General features: G+C 41.4%; 3 protein-coding genes and 2 non-coding genes across 22 annotated transcripts in view; 2 read left to right on the forward strand and 3 right to left on the reverse strand.

The window, feature by feature from the left end:
* The first annotated feature begins 1,126 nt into the window (after nt 1-1,126).
* LOC125014311 (NADH-cytochrome b5 reductase 2) lies at nt 1,127-8,455 on the forward strand. The gene is made up of 9 exons (XM_047595275.1): nt 1,127-1,278; nt 1,420-1,554; nt 3,229-3,301; nt 3,527-3,633; nt 5,018-5,147; nt 5,254-5,337; nt 5,751-5,836; nt 5,931-6,030; nt 8,125-8,455. Exons 1-9 carry the CDS (start codon nt 1,264-1,266, stop codon nt 8,295-8,297), a joined length of 903 nt encoding a protein of 300 aa, XP_047451231.1. The 5' UTR covers nt 1,127-1,263; the 3' UTR covers nt 8,298-8,455.
* On the reverse strand, nt 3,825-3,896 carry trnaq-uug. The gene has a single exon. It is a non-coding gene; the product is annotated as a tRNA-Gln (tRNA).
* Nucleotides 4,632-4,703, reverse strand: trnaq-uug. The gene has a single exon. It is a non-coding gene; the product is annotated as a tRNA-Gln (tRNA).
* Nucleotides 8,456-9,458: 1,003 nt separating the features above from the next.
* poglut3 (protein O-glucosyltransferase 3) lies at nt 9,459-15,769 on the forward strand. The gene is made up of 6 exons (XM_047597129.1): nt 9,459-9,847; nt 11,249-11,446; nt 12,115-12,398; nt 12,875-13,079; nt 14,408-14,604; nt 14,929-15,769. Exons 1-6 carry the CDS (start codon nt 9,610-9,612, stop codon nt 15,361-15,363), a joined length of 1,557 nt encoding a protein of 518 aa, XP_047453085.1. The 5' UTR covers nt 9,459-9,609; the 3' UTR covers nt 15,364-15,769.
* A 1,989-nt stretch (nt 15,770-17,758) lies between these two features.
* Nucleotides 17,759-27,062, reverse strand: part of ppfibp2b (PPFIA binding protein 2b) — an 80,269-nt gene continuing 70,965 nt past the window's right edge. For 16 of the 18 annotated variants that reach the window (XM_047597123.1, XM_047597122.1, XM_047597120.1 and 13 more), the window contains 9 exons: nt 26,903-27,014; nt 26,731-26,819; nt 26,279-26,401; nt 25,635-25,760; nt 25,368-25,556; nt 23,897-24,097; nt 22,490-22,555; nt 18,213-18,278; nt 17,759-17,930 (listed from right to left, as the gene is read on the reverse strand). In XM_047597123.1, coding sequence (XP_047453079.1) covers nt 17,907-17,930; nt 18,213-18,278; nt 22,490-22,555; nt 23,897-24,097; nt 25,368-25,556; nt 25,635-25,760; nt 26,279-26,401; nt 26,731-26,819; nt 26,903-27,014 — 996 coding nt within the window. In that variant the 3' untranslated portion in view covers nt 17,759-17,906. Of the gene's footprint in view, nt 17,931-18,212; nt 21,128-22,489; nt 22,556-23,896; nt 24,098-25,367; nt 25,557-25,634; nt 25,761-26,278; nt 26,402-26,730; nt 26,820-26,902; nt 27,015-27,062 lie in introns of those variants that run through there. The other 2 variants (XM_047597109.1, XM_047597125.1) reach the window with 2 other exon arrangements.

Here is a 27,062-nt window from a genome sequence, read left to right on the forward strand (position 1 = left end):
ACAGGTCAACTCCCCTCATTTTAATTTAAAGTTGTTTCTGTTGTGCAGAAGAATGTGTCCTTGCTGTTAGAAGTTTTTTTTTTTTAAACTCAAAGTAAGAGGTTAAAGTGGGCTTTTATGTCTTACAGTGTTGCCAGTTATCTTGGAAAAATTACCCCTTTAAAAAAGTTACTAGGTTACTTTACTGATTACTTGATTTTAAAAATAACTAAGTTAGATTACAGGTTACTTTATTAGTTACATTCAGCAGCTGCCGCACCCTCATCAAAATAAATAAATAAAATACGTGTTTTTTTTAATCAAAAATGAAAAACTGCTCGACCAACTTGTTCAATTCTCCCCAACTTCAGCTCCAAAGTCGACTTTTATTTCTATTTTTTCTTCCGGGGAGGCGAACCTCTGACCCTTCAGCCTCCCTCCAAGCCTGGCCTCAGTATTTCCGGCTAGAAAACCTCATCTCTCTCCTCCCTCCATTGTTGTTTACGTTTGTGTCGCTTTATGGTATTACAGGTGAGTTGTCCTCATGCTGAAAACGTGACTTGTGCATACAATGTCACTCCCAAGAGCAGAGAGCAAAAATATCAAATGGGAAAAACAGTAACGCACTTGGATAAGTGTAACTTCATTACTGATTACTGGTTTGGAACGCGTTAGATTACTACTTATGCAGGTAACGCGTTACCTGCATCACTATCATACAGTATTCTCTCTTAACCAGTCTTAACCAGGGGAGGAATGGAGAAAAACAAATGAAATAGTACCCGGGGTAGGAAAACGACACGAGACTGGATACTGAAAAATGTAAAACAATAAATAAATACATTAATTAAATTCTGCTTTATTTAAAATATATTTAAATTACATCCAATGAAGCTGATTACCTGAGAGGAGCCGGCAGCTGATCGGAGGAGGGGCGATCACCTGGAGGAGGAGGGAAAGTGGAGAGACTCACACAAACACACCACACCAGCCACGGCGGAACTAGGGCCGTAACATGAAGTGTGTCTCTCTCTTTCTCCTCCCCTCTTTCAGTGGTGTGATTTTTAAACCACTGTTCCCCTCAGCATGCTGTACCATGTAGCGTCATTCCAGGTCCTGTCATCCTATTGGTTCTTTCTACCAAGTGTCACCTTTCCCCCTCGTAGGAAGCCACGCCCCCTTGTGTGAGGCCATACCCTCGAGTGAGTGTAGTAGACCATTTACTGTGGACTGGAACTGGGGGAGGAGGAGGAACCTTTGAATTCACTAGAACCATTAAAAACCATGGACCAGACCTTGGTCAGAATCAATATTTACTTATTTTTTAAATTTATTTATTCCATTATATTTATCTATTTTGTTTTGTTTAGTTTTTTTTTACTTGTTATTACTTGTTTCACTTTATGTGTCTGCACACCCAATGTGATCTTTGTCCTGCAGATGATCCCTGCGGCGGTGGCTATGGCTGTGATCGTGGCAACAGTCCTGTACTTCTTCCTGCAGGGAGAGAAGAAGCTGCCCGTCACTCTCCAGGATCCCACTGTGAAATATCCACTTCCTCTCATCCACAAACAGGTGAGCTGCACAGTTTGACCGACTCACGTTTAGCCCAAATGTGTTTATTTTACCCTCCGCTGCCTTCTTGTCAATGCACCGCAGACGGGAACAGAAAAGGAACTCATTCATACTCAAATTTATGTTCAAAAAGAAAGTCACAGTCTGTCTGCAAGTCTCGTTTGGATATTACAACATATGTGGAGCACATTGAAGTTTAAAAGAGCTGACCTTTGCTCCCTTTTTTAAAAAAAGGGGCATGCCGGTGTGAAGTCTCTTTAAAAAAAATTATAATACTCTGACCATACAGTTGGCACCAGAGTTGCATTGTGGGTAATGTAGGCAACAAATTTTGACAAATAAACGACAAAAGGAAAAATCTCTTTTTTTTGTTGCATCATGTCTGTGTGTTCTAAATTTGTTACAAACACACTATTGTATGTCTAGTTGAAATAAATTACTCCTTATGATCTAAAGTATAAAAAACTGTCAATAAGGAACAGTGTTTGCGTATTAAAATCCAAGATATCCTGCTGTTTTTAACAATGATTTATAATGCTCCAAAACTCTGGGCAGTTTTGATATAAAAGGCTGCTTCAGAGTTTAAAGCCCATCTTAGAAAAGTCTCAGTTTCTGAGCCTACATCCAGGGAGATCCAGTAGCAGCTGGTCTGTTGATCTCAGAGCTCTGGCTGGAGTGTGGCTGCAAAGTAGTTCTGACAGGTAGGATGGTGCCTGGCCGTTAAGTCTCTTTAAAACTAGTAATAAATGTATTAATTAATTTTGAATTCATCATAAAACGGACTAGATGCCAGTACTGGTGTACTGTGGTGAGTCTATACAATTAATGCAGAGTTATTGTTATTGATGATATGAGTTCATCAGAAGAAATTGTCTTTATGTTTGCGGGTGGTTTTGGTGTACAGTGCTCAGTAACGCTGGCCTGAGGGGAGCAGTCTAAACAAATAGTGTCTGGGGTGTGAGAGGTCTCAGGAGATTTTACTGACCCGCTTCCTGACCCTGGACTGGTCCAGGTTCAGATGGAGGGAAGGTTAGTCCCAATATTCTTCTCTGCAGACCTCAAACCAGCCCACGGTGGATGTGGTTAGGACAGACTGGACAGTAGGAAGCCTGAGGGTGAATGGCACTGTCAAAACTATCTAAGAGAACTGGGTTTCCAAATAATATAATTTCAGTTTTGTTTTTATTTAGATTGAGGAAGTTTGCCTCCATCCACGATTGTACATCCTTCAGACAATTCACCAAAGCTTGTATAGAGGCATTGCTGTTTGTATTGGCAGATCAATTGGTAAAACAATGAAACAAGATGGCATGCTTTTCCAAAATGGACCCCAAGAGCAAAATGTTTAATGACAAGAGAACGGGGCCCAAGATAGACCCTTGAGGAATGCCACAGCTAAGACAGGATGCTGTTGAGAAATATTGGCCTAGCTGGACAGAAAAAACTCCTGTCTGATAAAAGATCGGGACCTGACAGATGAAGTTAAACCAAAGAATAGGACAAGGTCCAGTGTATGTCTCTTTTCATGTGTGGGGTCAGTGATCAACTGATTGAAGAGTCAGTGAGAAGTCTTTGTCCAGGGGTCTGGACTCTCAGCATACATGAATATTAAAATCACCAGCAATTAAGAACCGATCAAATACATTAAATATACTCTTTGTTTCCCTTGAACAGGAAATCAGTCATGACACAAAGAAATTTCGGTTTGGCCTTCCGTCTGCTCTTCACATCCTTGGACTACCAGTTGGTACGGAAAGAGCTCCTCTGTCTGTCTGTTTTTTTTTTTTTTTTTTTTTTTATGAAATCCTTTTAATCAATATTAATGGGAATAACTAAATAAATAAATAGCATTTAATTAATTTGAATGGAAAACCAAACAGCACATCGAATAATACCTGTAGAGATGTAGATGAAAAGATTTGATATGCGACAGTAATAATGTGTTCATCCTCTTCCTTTTCCCTGTCTCCAGGTCAGCATGTGTACCTGTCAGCCAAGGTGAATGGCAGTCTGGTGGTCAGGGCGTACACTCCAGTCTCCAGCGATGAGGACCAAGGATACGTCGACCTCGTGGTTAAGGTGGCTAAATAACCTCACTGATACCAAACACATTCATCAGAATCAAGGCAACAGGTTCAGGGTCCACCTGTAGCTTAGCTGTTCAAAAAAAAAAAATTCTATCTATTGCATGCAGGGATCCGTGTTGTTGTTAGAAGCTCCTTCAAGTCAAGGCAAGACAGCCTGTTAACATTTAAATTCTAGCCTTAAGAAGGTTCCACCGAGATTTGAACTCGGATCACTGGATTCAAAGTCCAGAGTGCTGACCATTACACCATGGAACCACTAACACAAACCCAGAGTTGGCCATTTGTGATCAGATCACTCTGGCCACAAGGCACCACAAGTGTGGGGCTCTGCAGTACTGTAAGAGTGCCTTTGGAGTATTGTAGGACTTAAACGACAGTAACCTACACACATAGCCATTTCATTTATATAGAAAGCAGAAACAGATCTCTGGCTCATTTATAAGGTTGGATTAAACGCCACAGATAGAACACACAAGATTCATTTTATGAATTATGTAATAACATTAACACAGGTTCCACCGAGAACTCGGATCACTGGATTCAAAGTCCAGAGTGCTAACCATTACACCATGGAACCTCAACACCCATCCTCATAATCACTCCATTCGCTTCATTCAATTCAATGCCCGAGGAGCGTTTTCCAATGAATTCAGAGTCCAGAGTGCTAACCATTACACCGTGGCACCGTGACCCAGTGCTTTTACATGCACAGCTTAATCAAGCAGTGGTCAAAATTCAACTTTCTGAATGCGGTCCTTGTCCCAGTTTACATGCAACGGAGAAAATTGAATAACTGACGGGAACAGTTAAAGTCAGATCAAGACAATTCCCTCTTTTTTCCCCCGTGCATGTAAACGCAGTTACTGAAACTTTTGCAGAAATTTCGGCAAACACAAGTCATCCAACCATCTGTATCTCCAAACTTCCTCATTTAACCTTACCTGATCCAGTAAACAAAGAATTTGCTGCAGCCTCACCTCACCTTTAGGCAGGTTCCACCGAGATTTGAACTCGGATCACTGGATTCAAAGTCCAGAGTGCTAACCATTACACCATGGAACCACAAAAACAAGTCCACATTTGGCCAATTAGGACAGAAGTATAAATCACATATTTGTAACATGAAAATACTTGGTAGTTTTAGTGTTTGTTAATGGTCATAACACTGGTTTAGAATCAAAGTTTTCATAGAGGAGTTAGTGGAAACTAAAACGGAGCTAAAAGTCTGTGTCATGGCTGTTTTGTTGCATCAAAGCCAACTGATGAGTTTCAGTGGAAGCTACCAGGTGATATTTAATGCACGTTAGAGATGACGATGAGGTAAACATTTAAATCACATGAGGAGATAAAAATGACAGTGTCGCGTCCATCTCCAGGTTTACTACAAGAACAGCCACCCGTCCTTCCCAGACGGAGGGAAGTTGTCCCAGTACCTGGACAACCTGGCCCTTGGGGACACCATTGACTTCAGAGGACCCAACGGTCTCTTGGTGTACAATGGCAACGGTGCGACATTTAAAACTGAGAATTTACCCGTTGTCACCAGCAGAATGCACTGTTGTCCAAGACAAGTCTCAACAGCACGAGCTAACGCTGAGTCTCTTCTCATCAGGCCAGTTTTCCATCCGACCCGACAAGAAGTCAGAGCCTAAGGTCCGGAAGTTTAAGCACGTTGGGATGATCGCTGGTGGAACAGGTTAATCCATACGTTCTTTAATCTGTTGTGAATATCTCTAATGTGCACTTTATTCAATGCAATCTAACAAAGGTTGAAATGTCTGCAAGCATATGATCAGATATATATTTTGAGAGGGAGGAGTAATGATCCCCACAGTGGAATTTAGTCATATTTATGCTGTGCATTGTTTTGGGGTATTCTTGTTATCAAAGTTGGAAAACACATTCCCGAAGTGAAGTGTTATGCTGCTCTTTTTTTCAAATAACACTCAAATTAAAGGAAATTTTAGAAACCTTTTCCCATTGTTGACACCTTCGCTTCACAGAAGAATGAGAAACGACCACATTTCAGCTCTCCACCGTCACTATGGTTACGTTTAAGTTTTATAAATCGTCTTCTGAGGCTGACTTCCTCATCTTTTGCCATCTCAGGCATCACTCCCATGCTGCAGTTAATTCGCAGGATCACGTCGGACCCCGCTGACGACACCAAGTGCTCGCTGATATTCGCCAACCAGGTCAGCTGTGTGAGGCGTCACTGTCGCCTCTCTTAAAAACAGACCAGAACTGCACACAAATGGTGAATTAACACCTGTTTGGTTTGTTGTCAAGACGGAGAAAGATATCTTACTGAGGGAGGAACTGGAGGAGGTGAAGAAGAACCACCCTGACAAAGTGAAACTGTGGTTCACGCTGGATAAACCTCCACAGAGTAAGACAACGTCTTTTTTGTTTCATTCTTACATACAAACACAACTGCTATTTTTTTTATATAAACAACATGTTCATTGACACTGAAAGGAATGTAGACACAACTGGTCCTAACATCTCTGTGAAGCATTCTAGTGTCGCTCAGCTAATTGTTTTGTTTTACAGCGTGCAACTTTAATTTCTTTGCTTTTGTTCATTCTCCTCGTTCTCATGAATCTCCGTGGGCAGCAGCTTTCAGTTGTAATGAACCAACTCTGTGCAAACAACATGCGGATGTGTTTGCAGGTAGCCGGTGAACTTGGCAAAGCTTATTCTGAGTTAAACAGGCTAAACCGAGGAGCTGCGTAGCAGGCAGAATGAGATAAATAAGGATTTCAGCCGTAATTCATGCAAAGCTACTCGACTGGAGTCCAGGAATAAAAGATGCAGCAATGGAAATGAGCACGCTAGATCTCTTATGAAGGTTTAATTTCATCTTCATGGCTTATTTTATTTTCAAGCCACCACAAAAAAAAAAGAGAGAAATATAATAAGTATTGTCACTCTGATTTTCAGATTTGTTGAAGTTTGATACTGCTGATAGGTTCACTGGCATCAAGAAATCTATAGCACTGCCGCTCACAGGAAGAAGGTTCTGGGTTTGAACCATAACAGCTCCTCTAAGTTAAGCCAAAGCAGGTAGAGCTAGGTCAAATTAAAACACTAAATTACACATCAGATAATTTTTTTTCCAGGGATGGTTTCTGTCAGTTTAGGTAGTTAATATAATCTTGATGCATGTTCAAGTGTAAATCAGTCTATAATCTAACATTTCTGTGTAACTGGTGGAGGTAGAGCAGAGCGCAGTATTAAATAAAGTCTGGAGGAAGGCATCAAAGTCATGCCTCCGTGTGGCTCCACTCTCGGACCGCACTGCACAGACTCTGGCTCCAAAGTTGCAAATTGGTGCCGCTCGTATTCCTGGAAAATTATGTCAGTTTTGCCAATGCATGGAAGTGGCGACACGTTGAATTGGCGATACTTAAAGTGCTGAGTTTGCATGTTTTCCATGTGCCTGCTTAGATTTTACCCTGGTGATCGGGCGTCACAGTCCAAAGGGGTTAATTGACAAGTCTGAATTTTAGCAAAGGTGTTTATTTGAATGTGAATGGTGATAGTTGTCTTTCTGCGATAGATTGGCACACTCAAGTTCAAGAGACATCACGTATTTATTTGGTCAAATCTTTCCAAATTGTGTAAAAAAAAAACAAACATACTTTTTACTTCTCATGAACACTCTGGTGAAAACAATATTGATGGTTAGTTTCATCATGTTGTCACACTGGATTAACATGTGAGTATTAGTGCAATACCAGGCTACATGAAGCAGAGTAAATCCTGAAACTTGGCCCTTGTGAATATTCAGAGTGAGTCACCGTACAAGGACTCCTCGGCTGAAGGAAAATCCTTGCAGGCCGTGGAAGAGTGGGGTAGATGGGGGTGGGGGCGACAGTCTCCCAACAAGGTGTTACAGTAGCTTAGCTAAACGCTCCTGTCTTCCCTCGCGTTAATCCCTAAAGCGAGCCCGACATTAATGAGCGTGATATTGCTGCATAATCTCCGTTGTGAAGACCTTTGAAGGCTGCTCATATTTCGTCTCGAAGCACAGCGGCCCCTTGATCATTATTCATCGGGAGAGATGCACTTGCTCTTCGTTAGCTGGGGTCATTGTTTGGTTGCCTTGGAGGGTGAGATGACAATCTGGGGGATGAAAGAACAAGTCGAACGAACCTCTTCACGTTTCTTGTTGCAGATGGTGTCATTGACGCTACCAGCTGAAGTCTTTATCTTTCCCCCGGAGATCAAAAAAAAAAAAAAAAAAAAATGGAGCTGATCAATTCATAACTGATTTTATTAAGTCACTGAAAGTGTCATGTTTTATGTATGAGGATGATTTCCTCTTGGTTCCTCAGCCCCATCCACCCGTCTCACTCTGCCGAGACGCTGTGGTCAGAGTGACGAGTTAAAAAAGACAGAAAGAGGAAGTGTGTTTGTGCAAATTCTAGATAACTGTGCAAACTGGTGAACATTTCTTTCGGTTTTCTGTCGTCTCCAGAGTGGAGCTACGGTTCAGGATTCGTGACCCATGACATGATAAAGGACCACCTCCCCGCTCCGTCCAAAGACGTCCTTGTCGTCCTCTGTGGCCCTCCGCCCATGATCCAGTACGCCTGTCTGCCAAATCTGGACAAACTGGGACACAAAACAGAAAACATCTTTGCGTACTAGCGCTTTTGAACCACAAAATCAAAAATCTGAGAAAAAATGCTCTTTTTCTATCCACGTGTGTCATTGTCTGTAGCATTTGTGGCCATCAATATCAACAAGGAACGTCGCTGTGAACATTTCTGTTGACATCATTTGTGAAATAAAAATGTAAATCCTCATTTTCGTTCTTCCATTTGACTTCTTATTTCCTCAGTTCCTCATTTCTGTGATCGGCGCCATGGACTACAGCACACCAAGACAGGAATACTGTACCTACAGTAACATAAACGTGTGTAATATTGTGCAGATCCCCCTTTAAAACAGCCCCGTCGAGGCACGTACTCCTCTGAACCTCTGAAGGGTGCGCTGTGGCATCTGGCACTGAGATGTTAGCAGCAGATCGAGTTGTTGTGTGGTGGAGGCCTCCATGGATCAGAACATCCCACAGTTGCCGGATTAGATTAAGATCTGAGGATAGTGGAGGCCAAGTCAAACCACTCATTGACCATTTTGGCTTTGTGCTATGAAGCATTACATCATCCCGCTGAAAGAGGCTGTCAGGGAGGCCTAGGGTGTACGTGGTCATGGCTACAATAGCAGCTGTTAGCAGTTTTTAAAAGTCTGCATAAGGCATGGTCTACACCTAAACTTACAATATATATAGTACACTAACCAGTTAGTTACTCTACTACCAGTCTGGGATACTTGTACTTCACTTGAGTATTTTAGATGCATACTCTTAGTCCACAGTTATGTGAACATTTCTGCATTAAAATGCATTTGATTATCGTCATAACACGATAAGCACGACAGTCTGTGCAAGTTGAACTGAAATAACTGGACGATAGTTTAATTAGATTTCAGTAATCATTTAACACATAAATCATGATTTTAATTTGTTTGTATTTATTTAGTGTTGTTAGTAAGGGAAGCTTGCACAGTACGAATTTGATTATCATTTTGATCTTTTTTTTTTTTTTTACAGTGTATTTAACATCCTCATACTTTCTCCACTGGAAACTCAAATTAAATAATCTCGTTTTCCTCATAAACTGTGATTTCACAGGCTGATTTATACCCAGCCTTTAGCCAGAAGCGATTAGAAGCTTGAGGGAAATTTATTTAGAGGCGTTTAATCAAATCTGAGCGATATATACGTCTTCAGTGGGGCATTCAAGATCCGCGCGCATCATTTCCGACGTCCCGCGAAGGCGCCACCAGTCACAGTGGGCGTGTCCCTCGTCGCCAACATGTCGGCTTAGGAGTTTACAGCTAAACTTTATCCTCAATATTTAATGACTTCGGGCGTTTAACAAGCGGCAGCTGGAGGAAGATGGGGTGCAAACGAACCGTGCACCCGCTCGAGTCATTTCGCAGTGGGTTATTTAGTCGCTTCGTGTTTTTAGTTGTATTTATTAGCTCCAACTTCCCGGCATGTGGCGGTGAAGGAATCAGCCCGGAGAGATGTCTCGTCTGGGGTCCAGGACTGAACCCCGACACGGTGTTACCTGTCCGCTACTTCTACATCCAGGCGGTCGATGCCAAGGGACAAAACCTGACTTTGTCTCCAGGTAAATCGGCTCATAGACGGTCAAACCCTAAAGATAAATCCCGGGTTCTTCATCCTTTTATATATATGTATATTTATTTTTATTTAACCACCTAAACCCAATGAAAGTGTATAAGGGCCATAATTGACTGACAATGCTCACATATCCAGGTTTAATTGCATAACCTGTAGCATGTGAACATGGCTGTTTATCACAATATCTGAAATGCAGCCCCCCAGCTTTCACTTTAGAGTATTCTCATGCAAATTGGAGGGAACGTGAAGGAATTTCAGTAACTTTTATACACAGTCACTTGTATTCAGTGGCTTAAAAGTGATTAGAAAGCTTTTAGAGACAGATGTGGGATATTCCTTTTATTATTTCTTACTCGGCTGAGTGGGAGAATGGCCTGAAGTTGTTTCCCGGTGTGGAATTTGCATTGAAACAGGAGCTCTCAATGCAAATGAAATGAAACCCAAATCCTTGTGAGAAATAGAAGAGACAGTAGGAGTGGACGACAGTGACGGATGATCTCAAGATGCTTTCCACAGTAAAGAAATGTGGTAAAGTTAATAACGCTTTGCAGGGTGTGGACTTATTTTTAACCACGTCTACCACAAAGACAAGACTTCACCAGGATTAACATAGAGGCAGCAAAAAAACACAACAAATCCTTCAGAGAGGTAGCAGGCATGGTAGATGTGGACAAAGATAACAAACCTTTGCAACAACCAACCAAGTTAAGTACACTTCGTGGAAGGTAGGTGTGTCTTGTCTAAGTCTACCATCAAGAGAAGACGTCACCCGAGCAAATACAGAAGCTGCAAAAACAAATCGTAGATTAGAGATAACAGGATTGTTAGGCTTTTACTTATCAACGGGGCCAGATAAGGGTCATTTCTAGGGTAAAACAAGACCCCCTTTACAACATCTTTTCAAGCGAAAAACGCTCAACAGGAGATAGACCTGTTGTTATCTACCATAAAGAGAAAACTTTATCGGAGTCAATGTAGAGGCTGAAATAAAAAAATGAAACACAAACCCATCAGAGAGGCAACAGTAGATTTTGACAAGTCAACCATGGTGGATGTTCTCTGGATCCTTTCCATGATAAAGAAAAACTCATTTGCACCATCTGGTGAAGTGAAGAATACTCAGCAGGAGGTGGACGTGTTTTTATTCAGGTCCACTATAAAGAGGAGACGTCACTAGAGCAAATACAGAGGAGTCTCCACAAGGTGCAAATCAGGGACGATTCTAGCGTCAGGGTCAGAGCTTTAGGGGTACGTTAATGTCAACAATGTCAATGTCAAACAACCAAAAATTACAAAAAAAACCAAACAAAAAACTGTGTCTGTAAAATGTAGTAAATTGATCTAACGTTGAGATGTAACTGGATGTTGTTGTACATGTTCTGTTCAGGTAAAGATACGTTTAAAGTGAAGATAAGTCCACTGGACAAGAATGAGCACATCCGCATCCACGTTCCCCCGCCTCTGGACAGAGGGGACGGGTCCTTCCTGATGAGGTACCGACTCTACGGCACTGCGGCGAAGGGCCTGAAGATCCAAGTCCTCCACCAAGACGCCCCTGTGGCCAAGTCCCCCTACACCATGCAAGGTTTGTTGTAAAAGTCATCAAAAATGAGAGGCTTTTATCCAGAACCAGGATAAGAGATCAAACTCCTCTCCACTGGCTTCCATGTTTTACATTTTAGAATTGATTTTAAGATCTAACTGATAAATTATAATGCTGGCACGTACCTTGAGATCCTCGGGCAGAGATTTATTCTGTCTGTTCCAGGGTCCCAGTTGTAAACAAAAGTTGAGTTTAGGACCTCGTGGTTGTGGAGTGATCTGCCTGAGGAAATCAGGTCAAATCACATTTAAGTCTCTACTTAAATCATGCTTTGTTTTTTGTTTTTTTACTTATAAGTTAATTTTAATTGAGATTTTAATTAAGTTCTTAACTGTATTTCTTTTTTTTTATTATTATTTTTCTTTTAATTCTTCATTTTTCTTATTAACTGCAGATTTTTATGTCGCTATGAAGCTCTTTGAAATTTATCTGGAAAGTGCTACAGAAATAAAGGTTATTATTATCACAGTTAACCAGTCAGTTTTTGTTCATTTGTGAAGTCTAAAATCACAAATTTGACTCAGAAGATTCAGTTTCAGTCCAGAAACCCCTTTTGTCAAACGCAAACCAGCTTAACTTACCAGGTATAAGATTTGCACACAAGTGTCTGGTTTACGTCTAGTAAATGCTACCCTCTTATCTCCCTCCAGGCCCGGTGTATCATGAATACTGTGACTGTCCCGAGCCCGATGCCTCTGTCTGGAATAGCGTCATGCACTGTCCCGCTGACGAGCCGCAGATTCTGGACGACTTCAAGTCTTTTCCCACCATCGACCTGCAGCACCTCAGACAGGAAGGGCCTCAGAGGTTCGCCAACAGAGGAGGACTCATTCACTACGCCATCATTGACAACCAGGTGTACCGGCGCACACTGGGCAGATACACCGACTTCAAGATGTTCTCCGATGAAATGCTGCTGTCTCTAACGAGGAAGGTAGGCTTGGTTATCAAAGACATTTTCAAATATTTGTGACATTTCCCCAATGTTTTACCTCTAGTTTCACATCTTGCATGTGGCTTTTCTGTTGTCCAGCTCTTCTCCGTCATCGTACATTTTAAAATCCAAAATGCTGACACACATCCTCTTTCAGACCCAATATTCGCTTTCAGATTCATTTTATTGACTTTTCTTTTGAAAAGTCAATTTTTGACTTCTCTTTGTCTACTTTCATGACTTTTGTGAAAATCCGCTGCAGTTTTGAGTTATTTTTTATGCAAGAATGTCAAATTCTGTATTCTGGATTCTGGGATAGCTGCATCGTGTATGTATTTAAAAAAACTATGTCCAAGAATTTTATGAATTAATATCCAATCTTTCAAATACAGATCAGTTTGAATCGTGAAATATTTTTTTCTTTAAATCCAGCCTAAATCTTTACAACCATTTCAATCCTTATTCTGCTGCTGAAGGTGAGGCTTCCTGACGTGGAGTTTTACATCAACGTGGGCGACTGGCCGCTGGAGACGAGGAGGGCGGACGCCGTGCCGGTCTTGTCCTGGTGTGGCTCCACAGACACCCGTGACATCGTCCTCCCCACCTACGAGGTCACACACTCCACCCTGGAGACCTTGAGGGGCGTCACCAATGACCTGCTGTCTGTCCAAGGCAACACAGGTAAGTCACCCTCTCCTGAGCCTCTGTTGGTCTTGCTGTAGTAATACAGTGGGGTATATTTATGGTGGACAGCTGTCAGGTTTATGAGGACAGTTTATTTATTTGTCTCTTTGCTGACATGTTCAGATCTACACAGCGCAGCAGTTTTTACTGATTTAAAGCTTTCAATAACATCGACCACAGAGGTTTTAAGACATTTATTGGTTTTGGACAAACTAATATTGGACAAAAACATAAACTTTTGCACAGAGGGGGACGCAGCAGTGAAAGCACAGCAAAAAAAGGAGCTGCTTCAAATATAAATGAAAACACTGCAGTGTAATATGAGTTATAGTTTTTATTCCCAGTTCAGATTCTTGAGTTAACTGAGTTTGACTGTTGGTTTGTGATTTTTACTCTATTGCTACCTAAGTTTGTATTTTGTTATTCTGCCTGGGATTGTGAAGATTGCAGTTACAGGGTCATAGAAACACAATCATGTAGTAGTGCGCCCAAAAACATGGGAAGAAGAATCTACTTTCTGCTCCTTTTTTCGACCAGGGGGCACCACAAGGTTCACTTCCGGGTCCTTGTATGTTTACATTGTGCTTACATAAAAGATCCCAAGGAAAATGCACTGATGTGTTGTTGTGAATCTTCTCTGAGTTTTTGTTAAGTTTAACGTTTTATATAAATCTATAGCCTTGTATTTAGATTTAGAACTTTTTTTTTTTATATGGTCACAGTTTTTAGTAGAAAATAAACTATGAGTAAGAGAGTGCTATTTATAAATATATCACTTTGCATTCAGTATTAATCTATCCTTTATCCCTTCACTAAGATATGTTGGATTCATGTTAATATGTATTTAAAGACATTTAAATTTGTCAGGGAAAATTTTAAATAAATATAAAAATGTCTAATCAATCAAAGAAATTGTGACCCCTGTAGTGCCTGTTGTGCAATACTCCCTGTTGAAGACCCATGATTTAAAGTGTATTTGTCTAGGGACATTGTCAAAATGGAAAATTACATGAGGTCTGGAGTAAATAAAGGAGACAACACTAAAAGTCTATAATGAGATATACTTTTCTCTGTTTTCTAAAGAAGTTTTGGTCTCACCCCAGATTTATCAAGTTTTTATTCTACGTCACTTATTAAACAGTTTCATCCTTAAAATGGACATTTCTCACATTCATTTTATCCAGCGTTGTCAGTCTATTATTGCCCCTTCATACCTTTATAAGTATAATAGAAGTTGATCTAGCTTTTTGCTTTTCTTTCTTTTGTTTTATTTCCACACATTTCTCATCGTCTATTTTGGTACCATGCGGACAACCTCTTACCAGGTCCTCCGTGGACAAATAAAACCGAGCGGGCGTTTTTCCGTGGTCGGGACAGTCGAGAGGAGCGTCTCCAGCTGGTCTCCCTGTCCAAGGCAAACCCAGAGCTGCTGGACGCAGGCATCACCGGTTGGTTCTTCTTCAGAGACAGGGAGAAACATGTGGGAAAAGCGCCGCTCGTCGGGTTCTTTGACTTCTTCAAGGTAGTTATCTAAATATTTTATTACATGAATGTTTTCTCTTATTATTGCCTTATCTCTGAGCTTAAATATACAGTTGTGCAAACTTTTCTCCGTGAGGCTTTTTAGCTTCTTATTTACATGTAATGTGAAGATTTGCAGCATTAGATAATTAACACTTTAAATTGCGTGAAAGTTCTCAGTCATCCAGGTCATGGTATAAGAAGATACAAAGCTAAAAGAAAAGTTAGATTAAGCTCTAGTTTGTTAATCACCAGATACTTACAAGTTGCCATTGTTTTTGGAAACACTTAATTAAAAATAGTGACCCTTTCCACTCTCTTGCAGTATAAATACCAGGTGAATGTGGATGGAACGGTTGCAGCGTATCGGTTTCCTTACCTGATGCTCGGGAACAGTCTGGTCTTGAAGCAGGACTCTCAGTATTATGAACATTTCTACAGCCGCCTGAAGGCAGGTGCTCACTACGTTGATGTGAAGAGAAACCTTTCAGACCTCTTGGAAAAAATCAAATGGGCCAAAGGGAATGATGCCGAAGCACAGGAGATCGCCCTAGCGGGGCAGGCAGCAGCCAGGGAGCTGCTGCAGCCCAGCAGGCTCTACTGCTACTACTACAAAGTGCTGCACATGTACTCGGAGCGACAGAAGGGACGGCCGGAGCGACACCCAGACATGGAGCTGGTGCCTCAACCGGACGACCACACGGCGGCATGCGCATGTCAACGTGAAAGCCACAAAAAAGAAATGAAGGATGAACTATGATGGACTCCGTGTTTAGTCTTTAATTAATGTAATTTCTGTCTGAAAACATTCCTGTGATTAAAAAATAGTGAATAAGACTAAATGTTAACACCACAGTTTACAGTTATAACTCCATGATTATACCTGGTGCTTTTATCTTGAACCTTAAAGACGGCTATAGGAATCACTTACAATAAAAACAAGCATCACCCTTTTTGAGATGAAGCTTAAATGTGAATTATTACGTCATTCCACCTTTTGAGTGTTGTGTTTTTGTGCCTTTTTAAAGATCTTGTTTGTAGTAGAAGAAGTGGATCCATTAATGTGCCTTCATATTGGACATTTGTTTACAGTACTGAAATAGACGGTCTTAAATAAATACTATTTTTTGACAGTTTATTCATCGAAGAACGTCACTTTTTTTTTTTTTTTTTACAAATAAAAAAATGTAATCAGTCAGGCTTTTTGGTTACTTATTTATATGTAATGTTGACATCAGTAAGTCACTTACAGTTGCTACTACATAATTTAAATTCAAATTCCTTGAATCTGATTAGTTTTACAATTAATTAATGAACTCTTTCTTTAAACTGTACTGTGGCATTGTACCCAAATAATAGGTAAACTTTACAGCACCTTCATTCATAAATGCATCATGAAACTTGTGCTCTAACACGGTTTCAAAATCCCGATGTGGTTTTTATGTTACAATGGCTGCGTTTGCATGGAGCGCTAATAATTTGGATACAAACTCATTTTCAATCAGCTGTAGAGGGTGGTAATCTGTTCAATAGTAAAATCTGATCCAATAACCATGCAAAACCATGCTGGTTTTCTCTGTGGTTGGAATAAATCCATTCGTTTTTAGCATGTTTGTATTAAACATCAGGTGACAGGTTTCAAGGATGGACAGAAATATGTAGGTAGAAAAACAACCACTTGTCCAAACAAGTGTCAAAAGGATGGAAACATCTTGGCCATCTTCTAACTCTAACCCTAAAATTGTAAAACTAATTCCTGCAGATTTGAGCCCCCACAGCCACAACCACTTTGTCAGTAAAGTTCCATAGTGGTTTATGCTTTTGGGATATGTAAACACAGCACATACATATTCAGCGCCCACATGAACAGTTAAGTTGGAATCTCTGATCGGAATGATATCAGTCAGTACAGAAGAAATATTGTCCATGTAAATGCAGCCACTGTCACGCCTCACTGGAACACTTCAATAGAAAGCAAAAGTGCAGCTAATAACACATTGTTATAAGTTGCACCAATTTGACAAGTAAAAATGTATAAAGCATTTCCTATGTTTTAACATTTAAGATCACATTGTCTAATACAGATCATAAAATACCTGCAACTGACAAAACAAAAAAGAGTAAAACACACCATTTGAGATTACATTCTAGCTTTCCAGTTCCCCTATAAAACTTATGTAAAGACAAATATAACTGCAGTTACTTGTTTTAGAGTAAGACATTGGACTGGGTTGTTAGAAAGGGACTGTACGTAAACAGCAGAATGCTTCAGTCTATACACTGATATACTGAAAATGACCAGAAAAGCCCCTCTCTCTATGAAGACTATATCAGTAGCTTCCTATCACACAACGCGCATTACTGTGGTCTGGTATTGTGGGTTTTTGGTTCAACAGAATTTAATCATGAGAGTGAGAGAATCATCCCCTTTTTTGGTGACAATTGCCTGCATCATTCCTGTAGGTGTATGGAGATACCTCGAGCCTTTGAAGAAGTTCTCGATCAAAGCTCGATCGATCTTGTTGCACTTCCCGATGGCTGCATCAAAGTTGTTGCTGAGGACGCCATAAATGTTATCCTTGTCATTTTTTCTACCCAAGAACAAGAAGAGGGCATAGCAGTCCTTGCCGATGGAGGCGCAGAAGTCCACCAGCTTCTCGTACATGTTCTTGTTGCTGGACTCCATCTGGGCTATTTGGACAGATTCGCTGCAAGCCTCCAGGGAGGCTGTCTTCTCCTCTGCTTCCTCCCTCTCTGGTAGATGTAGGACCTGCACAGCAATTTGGATTTTAGGGTTCTTGGTAGGCTTCTCCAGCACGGCCCAAACCCAGTCGGCACCCAGGAGGATGCGCTGCTCGGGTGTCATGGCCGTGCAGTTGAAGGTGTCTGTTAAGTTGAGGTTGACGCTCTGAGTTATGTAGGTCATCAGGAAGACCTGTTGGAGGACGACATGTTTTAATGGCTACTCTAAAGCTGAGTTTCTTGGATAAGTACTTTAATCATGGAAGTATCTACCTGAGTGAGCACCTCAGGGCTCGGGTGGAACTTGTTCTCTGGATCTTTGAAGGTAAGGTACTCCTGGGTTCTGGTCGAAGCGGTGGCGATGCAGTCGCTGTAAAGGGGTATGAAATCATTGGGCTTAGCAGCAGGGGGTCTCTTCAGCGTGGCAAAAATGCTTGGTTTGGGCGGGTTCTGATTGGGGGCTGGTTGCTTGGATGAGTTGAACTTAAAAGAGGGCAAGAAGCTGGTGTTTGCTTTGCTGATTTTCTGACCCATCGTGGACTGATGATGGAGGGCAGGAGATCAGAGGGTGGTCTCCCTGATGCACTAGAAAGATACCATTACAATATAAAACACAAGCTGAGATGAACATATGGTTGGTAATCTTTAACTCTTGTGTGCTGATAGTTGCGCTCTTGAGCAACAAAACAAAGTCTGAGTCAAAGTATGCTACCATATGGAACCATTACTCAACCAATTACTGCCCATTCCTTAATTTAACAGTGAATACATTACTTTGACACCATTTGAACCCTAGAAATGATCAATGAAAGGCTACTACTATACAAATAGCCTTGTCCTTTAGCTGCAAATATAAAAAATACTCACCAGGATGGGTCTGGAATTTTCTGCAGTTCCCAGTCCACTACCTGCCCTCTGCGTTGTTCCCCTGCCCTGATGAGATACAAAGTACCTAAATGTGTCTTTATGTGAAGGTCAGTCTCGGGTGTCCTGTTGTGGACAAGACTTTCAGGAGAATAAAGAGGATTTTCTATAGAAGGGGAGTTTCTGACGATAGCATGGGTGTGGTGCTTGTAACCTGTCAAACTTTAGGTAAGTCAACAAAAGACTCAACTTACCAGTCAATAATAAGAAGCAGCGTGAGCAGTGAGGAAAGCCTGAAGGGTTTAATGGGTAAACAAAAAGCTTAACTGCCTTCAGAAAGAGGGGCCAGTGAGGACATGTAGGTTGGGTCAGCAGCTTCTGGTAATATTATAAATTTGCTTTAATGCATGAAAAGGTGGGGAATGGTAAATTGGATGGTTAGGAGGAACATCTAGGTTAGGGGTGACATTTCTTGTCAAGATTAGGTCTTTTTTTGTGAGAAGCTGTATAGCTGTGTGTTTACTGTGTAGCTGTGGCATTACATGCTTGTACACTACAGTTTGTTGTATGTTCTGTTCTTCAATAGCTTGAGGTTCTTTTCAAATCCCTAAACAGGATGTCTGAGAAACCAGTTCACCAAACTTTTTTTTTATTATTTTGTCCACAAAATATCAACCATCCTACTGTACTGGTCTGCTGTCATTGGTGTAGTTGTATATGTAATATAGTCCTCATAAAATTAGATTTTGACATTTTTCTTCATCCTTAAAATTATAGGATCATCATATTACAAACTAACACATACCATAAAACAGTGCTGCATTGGGGAGAAGGGGGTCAAATGAACAATTTTGCTTAAATGTTTGCACAGTATACAGTCTGTGTCTGCACCATTTACTGTTTAAGTCCAGCTATAATGGCAGCCAGACTCTAATAGATTTATTTATTTTGTTTCATCTTCATCATCTAACTGATCAACATTCTTCTTGCGTTTTATGCACCAACAAAAATTGCTTTCTTGGTCCTTGATCCTGAGCCACCAGAGCTGAGTCTTCATGATCATAAAGGCCGTTACTCCTTCAACATCTCTGCCATTTCCATCAGAATGGCGTTCATGTTCTCTTTTCCATATCTGGTTAGCGACTGTCCTTTACAGATGGTCCTTGGGCAGAAGATTATCTGTATTCTACTAGGTATTTGGTGTGAATGTCTAGAATCCTGTGTGTAACCCTCCAACTGTCATATACTATACTCCTTCAACATCACTACATCAGAAGGTGCCCATGTTCTCTTTTCCTTACCTGGTTAACAGTTCTACTTTATGGATGGTCCTTGGACAGAAGATTCCTTGATTTCTTCTGATTTTTGAATCGCGAATTTTGTGAAAGCCTAGGTTGACACTGTTCATGGTGCAGAAGATAATCAATGCTGTGTTTAAACTACTCTGGATGTTGCTGGAAGCCCCACCATCCCATCTGACCACACCTAGTCCCAATTATGTGAAACTGAAAGGTCTTCATCCTCCTTGATTGGCACTGACTTCTTGATATTGAAGTTCATAACCTCCGCTTCGATCCCTACTTTATATTGGAAGTTGTTATAAAAGTTCTTGATGATCAAAGTTGTTTCTGTTGTTAATTGGTGCACTCGCCACGGTCTGAGTCTGTGGATACTGGTATGTTCAAATCCTTTCTAACCTGTGTTTCGTCTGTTTCAAAAGTCGTCTGAATATCGCCAAGCATTGGCAAGTGTGTTGCATAGCTGCAAGCTGCAAGCTCCCTCCTTAGGGATTGTTATGCCAGTGGTGTAGTTTATTTCTCTTCCAGACAATTGTGAACTGTGTAGAACTTGAACCCAGAACTTGGTTCTGGGTAGAAACTCCATGGGTTTAATGAATAATTGCTTAATGCTGGAACTGTTTTGGTATCTAGGTCTACTTGTGTGCAGTTTGGTGTTTTCTAGAGATTACTTTGGTCATTTTAAAGCTGCTGCTTCTACCTTCCTAGCAAGACTGTTAATGCATGTTTTCTTGTCATTTGTTGCCACCCACTTATCTGTTTCCGTCTTGCATTATCTTCAACTCCATCCTTGTTATATTCTTTATTCAATGGCTTGTGACCTTATTAATTATTGTCTTGATTCCCAGGCATGTTTCCCTGTATACTATTCTCACAATCTTCTTGTTATCAGTTGTAATCAATTTGTTGTTTTGTTATTGAAACAAACTCCCAGTGGTTAGCTTTAAGTTTAGATTATGTCCCATGTTCTCATTTCACATTATGTCTCCAACAGTTGTTTTTTTTCCAACATACTTTAGGTGTTTCCTTTCTTGTGAGTTGTCAAATCAGCATTTCATCCTGTTTCTTTTTTGCTATTCTCACCTTAAGAAAAGTGGCTGAACCAACTAATATTTGCAGTGTGCTTGAGGTCTTTATGAATTTTCTTCCATCTCCAGTACTCATGTGCACTACTTTGCATATTGTTGTTGTTAACCAGGAGGCATTTCATCTGACCCTGTTCTCCCTGTTGATCTACTAGCACAGTAAATATGCAGTGATCATTAAAGGGTACATTGCATAGGGGAATATATAAAGGCTTATAAGAACTGTAGCCCTGAGAGATGACCCTTGATTGTTCTCAACCATTTGTGCTCCCAAGTCCTCTGTATTTAAAGTGTTGCTGCCACTACTCCTGCGGTGTTACATGAGGTATCAGTGGCTAGTGGAAGTGACCAGTTCCACACTGCAGTGTTAGGCCAGGGCCTGGAGGTACAGTTCAGATGGTAGGCAGGTTGCTACAGGTCTCTGTGCTTAATTCACAGCATTAGTGAGCAAACAACGCCGGGTCGTCGTTCTTCAGACTAGCGCCGTCTGAGACCTCCTCATCTCCTTCCGCAGCTCGTCTCGGCTGAGCAGGTACTGGGGGCAAAGCATCATGGGAGTGGCAATGGGTTAGAAAGCTTGGGGAGTTAAAATTTGCTACTGAGCTGGAATCAGATGATATATTTTTGAATACTTCATACTTTTAAAATTTAATTTTGAAGAGGCAGTTTCTCATAATTTATGGAGATGTGAGCTCACAATTGCAAAACTTATTTGGAAAGGGTTCATGGGAAATTATCCCAAAAAACTGTCTTTCAGGATCAGGCTAAGGAAAGCTGATCCCAGGTCAGAGCAAAGCCAGCTTCACTTTAGATAAGCAACATAAAACATGGCAGCAGACATTATGAGATGTCCCTCGAGGAAAAGCACATGTGGATTTGACATTTGACATTCTAGCTGTGAGACATTAGTTAAGTTGGTGTACTCCAAGTTTCCAAATTCATACTCTGGGATACTTTAACCAGTTAGGGGCTTGTTACCTTAGCTTAGCTTAGCATTAAAACTGAGGAACCCAGAAAATGTTTTTCTCAAAATCCACCGAGCTACTCTAAAGGAAACTAATTAAAACACTTTTTTTTTTTTTTTTTTTTGCCAATATTTCAATCAGACGTTTGACACTCTGATGTCGGCATGGAAAATATGAGGTTACATCTTAATTTAGCTGAACTTAGCTTAGCTTAGCACAAAGGTTGTAAGCAGTGGAGAAGAGCTATATTGGCTAGATGTAGGTCTCTTTTACAGGCTTCATTCCAAGCTAAGCTAAGCAAAGCGAAGCGAAGCTGTTTACTCGTAAATGCACATTATGTATACTGTCATAACATAAAATGTCTGAATACTTGTTCTGTGCTTTTCATGTTGTCACATCTCAAAATATCTGCAGTAAAAAAATATATATATCAGTCAGGAAAATGGTATATAAAATAATAAATAAGGTATTTCACTTTGAATTAAACTCTCTAATAAAATAATAAAATACGGCTAATGCTTTGTGTGACATTTGTTCTAATTCTTTCCTACAAGATCTCCAGGCTTCAGTGCAGATGCAGCTTCAGGCAGCTGTGGAGACGTGGATGTACATGTTTGCTATACAAAGCCTCTGGGTTCGATTACTAACTGACTTTAGCAAACAGAACAGAAGCAAAAGAAACTGAGGCTGGCGTCTGCATAATAACCGCGAGTAATAAAACAAAGTACCACCGAGTGGCTTTCACCCTAGCAGTCACAGCATTACTTTCCACTGAGATATGTGGTGTTTTAATGACGCTTCTCCCTCAGATTATCTCCCGTTTTCCGTCCGAGCGCCTCAAACTTCTGTTACAGCAGACAACGAGCAGTTACCCAGTGAGTGAATCAGCCGCACGACTCATTAACCAGCAGCCTCTGTGTGTTGGTGCTTACTGTGAGGTTGTTGATGCTTTCAGACAGAGCTTCTATCTGCAAAATGGTTCCCTCCGTGGTCGCCATCTGCAACACACGAGCACACAGTCGTCAAATTGCCGCGGCACTTTCAATGAAACGACGCGTTTCTTTTTCACTTTTTCCAAATAGTGAATGTTTGCATCCGTGTGCGTATGTCGTGTGCGATGCATTAGTGAGTGAACGCATGAGGATTGTACCTGCAGCCGCACACTGAGCCAAACATGCACTCCCCATGTTACCATGGTGATGATCGTCAGCCATCTCGGCTCGGATCAGGCCAGGAGGGGACTGGAAGCTGGTGTCATAAGCAGCCATGACAGCCACCATGGTGGTGAGGAGGATGATGATGATGATGGTGAAAGCAGGTTAGTGGTTGATGCAGGTTACTGAGTCCGTTACTTCATCTTGTTACCACATCTCTATCATAGTGATGACAGGATGTAATGCTCTTTATTAAATATAAATGTCCGTAATAATGTATATTGTTCAACCAAAATACGCCGGTTTGTCCTTTGTGCCGAAAGAAGGAACCCGAGTTTACACACGTATAATTTTGTTTATTAAATGATTTGATAAATCTGTTTGACATTTACATGAGCACATGTTCGATTCCTTTAGCAGATTTCCTTTGCTATAAAAATACTATTACAGTCAAATATGAAAAATAACAGTACAAAATCACCACCTCAGCGATCAACCAAAACATGCCTGTTGTGTAATTTGCTCTGCAGTGACATAAATATTAAATAAAATCCCTCCGTTAGCATATGCAAATATTGCACAATCTCAAACTGTATTCAGACTGGTTAGAAAATTTTTAATTATGCAATAGCCGACTCACACATTAAAAATCTTCTAATGGTGGCGCACAGATGTTTAATAATAATAATAATAGTTATAATTATAATGGTAATGGCTTAATACTGTACAACAAGAGATGTCTGTGTATGCTGAATGGGTTACAGGAAGTGATGTGACAGGAGTCCAGAGAGAGGCTTTCTTGTGAGGAGTTAGGTTCATGGCACAGGTCTGAGGCTGAGGATGGGTTAGTTAGGCATCTGACCCGAACTGAAATTAAAATACTTCAAGTGTGCTTGATTTATTGTCTTAGAACACCCTGCAGCACGACTGCGAACCAGTCAGTCGGGTTTATCCGGGCGTCTCTTCAAAATAAGGCACAGGGTCGGGGTGATGGGCGGGGTTTAGAGGAGCAGGGAGGGGACAGGGGGGGCTGAGGTATAATGGGCTGCAAGCAAAGGAAGCAGAGTTGTAGCAGAAGTAGCTGATTGGCTGATGGCAAGCGCGGCAACATAGTCGTCCATGTTGTTGTTCTTGTCACAGTTGTTGTCATGGAGATGGGTCAGCTCTGCTGTCCTCGGGTCCCACCTGGTCCCTGGAGCGGTCGGGCTCTCGGTCCAGGATGGGGCTCAGGCCTCTGAAGCCAGCGTAGGGACGCACATGCACCCCGTTCGCCGCAGACTGTCCCGACTGAGACGAGGACGACTCGATGGGGCAGACGTAGTCAGTGGAGTCGTCCGGCCGTCTCCTCCTGAGGTGAGTCAAGTTAGAGAAGCCCAACTTCTTCGGCTGCAGAGAAATAAAAGATTAAAGATTAGATTTAACTTTATTATCTTCGTGTGTTGTGCAGGCTCTTCACAACAAAATGCAGGTTGACATCCAACCAGAGGTAAATTGTGAGTCATTTTTTATGCAGAAATGTAGAAAATTGCCAAGGACTCAAAAACCTTTAAATCACTAAAATTAGCTAATTGTAAGAATGAGAACAATCGGCTCAGCAGTGGCACTAATCACTCATTTCCTGCATCAGCAATGAGCCACATTCCCCTCAGCTCCATGGAGCATGTCAACGTCCTTCTGCCAATCACTGTTCTGGTTGTTACAGCTGGGAGCTTTATCGATGTATTGACATTTGTCAAACTACAACCGTTTCCTACTTGCAGCCGTGCTCTGTTAAGCAGCATTGGACAGACATAGTGAATCTATCTAGAGACTGAATAAAGAGTAGGTGGAGGCCAAATCAGAGCAAAAAAAAAAATGAAAAAAAAAAGGTTGAGAATCTTTGTTCACCTGATGGACACAAACTACTACGACGTCAACTTTGTGAGTAAAATAAATATAAAAAATGAACACGACAGTCTCCAGTCCCAGATAGATTTTAAAATGTTCAGTTGATGTAATAATTCAGCTCACACCCACAGCGTTAGCGTTTTGTTCCATTTCCTCCAAGCGCCATGTGTGTATATGACGTTTTCTAGTTTCTACACTTCCTGTGCTTTTGGTGCATGTGAGTAAAAAGCGATCTGAGGCGGCGTGACATTGCTGCTTCTATAAATGTGTCCTCTAAGCCTTCACTTGCTGACTCAAAGCCACTGTGATATGATCACAAAGGGACTACAGGATATCACTTGGTAGCACACGCGGTATCCTCCATCCGAGTAAATATTTACTGCACCGGGTAAGAAATTTAAGATCTAAATACCCCAAGGTCATAAATGGTTAAAATGCGAGAGTGAATTGTGTTTTAAGTGCGGATTTAATTTCTTTTTTTCTTTTTTTTTTCTCAAGCAGAGCACAGAGAGACTTAGAGCTGAGTCTTAAAGCTGCGAGGAGGTGCAGAACAGTCCAGGCTTTACTCTGCTCTCACCGGCTTAAACTCACCGAACGGCTCAGAGATTAAACCGAGCTGACGCACCACGGCCTCGCCACGGATTAAGGTGCTTTCTCTCACACATCGTGCAAGAAGAAAGGACGAGTTATCTGTGTGTGTGTGTGTTCTCGTAATGCAGCGTCGCTACTCCTAGATGTATAATAGTCCCTCCTTTATTAATTTGCTCACCTTGACTTTAGCTGTGATGCTGAGCGGAGTGTATCCCGGCGCCTCTGTGTACTCCCTCTTCTCCTGCTGAGCCTGAGCTCCCACCAGGTTGTTGAAGTTGGTGTTTAAATGGCGCCTCAGCAGCGTTTTCTGGGGAGGAATGTTGAGCAGCATGGCCATCGAGTCGGAGTTGAACCGAGGCTCCAGCATCTACAAGAGATACCAGAGATAGTGTTAAGATGCTCTCTCTTAACGTCTTGTTCCACAGACTGATTGTATGAGACTCACTATGAGGCCTCCGTGGACGCCGCTGCCCCTCAGGTTCGGTGCGTACTCTGCCAGGTCCACAGATCTCAGCCACTCCATGACTCGGTGGTTTGACCACTGGACCACCTCGTTGGGAGTGAACTGGCTCTGAAACACACATGTTCTTTTTTGAGTTGGTCCTAAACTGTTTTTGCGTGTGGCTACATGTCTAACCGACATCCAAATAAACGCCAGGTCCAAAGGTTTCCCGGCAGAATGCTAAATTGTGAAGATGGTCAATGTTATTTACTTCTCCTGTCAGTGGTCATAATGTTGTGGCTGATTGGTACACATGCAGCATCTATTTATGGTACGAACAAGAATACAAGACATAGCTGCAGTCATAGTGACCTGCGTGTGCAGAGCCCACAGATGTTCCTTTTAAAAACCTAAACTCTTTTACAACTGGTGAAACTACACGGATGAAACATCTTAAAGAAAACACAACATGTCCAGTTGACTTTGGTTTAGTTTTATTCTCATGAAAACCACAACCCAGATGATGAAGAGTATTCTCAGACAGTCCCAGTGGACGTTAGTGCCAAATTTTTGAGAAATTCCCTGTAGATATTGCATTCACAAGACTGGTTCTGACTGATTTAAAAATGAATTAAAGCTGACTGTACCTCATTGCCGGGCCTTCGCTTGAGGCAGTTAGGGTTGAACTTGTTGACGTGGAGAACATGAATGGCGCACTTGATGCTGAGGTGGTGCAGCTGGCTGGTCACTTTGAGGAATAACAAGTCATTCTGAGATGGAGAGAAGACAGAAGAAGAAGAAGAAGAAGAAGAAGAAAGATGAGCTAGCTAAAACAGCTCTCTAACATGAGCTCTGTGGGGCAAAAGTCGTCAGTCGCTAGTTAGCATTTACAAAGTCTGAATCCATAACGCTGCTTAAATTAAAAACCGGTGGAAGATCAATTATCCAAACACAAAATGGAGTGATGAAGTCTAGATAAAGCGCGGGCCCCTTATCCCTGGAATTCAAGTCTCGGTTTGATCAGAGGAAGTGGAGATGCAGTGTCCATTTTTTTCTACAGACTATGCACATGTTAAAAACACATTTAAAAAAAACTCACAACAGTGAGGTACTGCAGCATCTGTCCGTCCACTCTTCCGTCATTAAACTGGTCTTTGTACTGAGGAAGGCCGATGTCGTCGAGCCAGCCTGGAACAAGAAATAAGAGCAGGTTTTCTCAAAGTCGACCTTCAGGGAAGGAAGTTGTCTGTCAGAGAGATCTCAGAACGTACGAGTGACCCAGACGTAATCGAGATCTGCAGATTTCTCAGGCTGTTTGCTGCTGAACGTCTTGATGGAAAGCTGCAGCTTCTTCCTGTGGAGCGGGTTCTTCATCGCCAGCTCCTGCAGACAGAAAGAAAAAAAAAAAGGTTTAATCTTGTTGTTGTGGAT

Source organism: Mugil cephalus, chromosome 10 (genome assembly GCF_022458985.1).
Source record: "Mugil cephalus isolate CIBA_MC_2020 chromosome 10, CIBA_Mcephalus_1.1, whole genome shotgun sequence".
NCBI lineage: Eukaryota > Metazoa > Chordata > Actinopteri > Mugiliformes > Mugilidae > Mugil > Mugil cephalus.

Bases quoted from the DNA above. Each gene is read 5' to 3' on its own strand.
- LOC125014311 (XM_047595275.1), top strand. The intron at 5,338-5,750 runs GTTAATCCATAC...TTGCCATCTCAG, and splicing joins GATGATCGCTGGTGGAACAG to GCATCACTCCCATGCTGCAG. The intron at 6,031-8,124 runs GTAAGACAACGT...TGTCGTCTCCAG, and splicing joins GCTGGATAAACCTCCACAGA to AGTGGAGCTACGGTTCAGGA.
- poglut3 (XM_047597129.1), top strand. From the start codon at position 9,610: ATGGGGTGCAAACGAACCGTGCACCCGCTCGAGTCATTTCGCAGTGGG. The intron at 11,447-12,114 runs GTTTGTTGTAAA...ATCTCCCTCCAG, and splicing joins GTCCCCCTACACCATGCAAG to GCCCGGTGTATCATGAATAC. The intron at 12,399-12,874 runs GTAGGCTTGGTT...CTGCTGCTGAAG, and splicing joins TGCTGTCTCTAACGAGGAAG to GTGAGGCTTCCTGACGTGGA.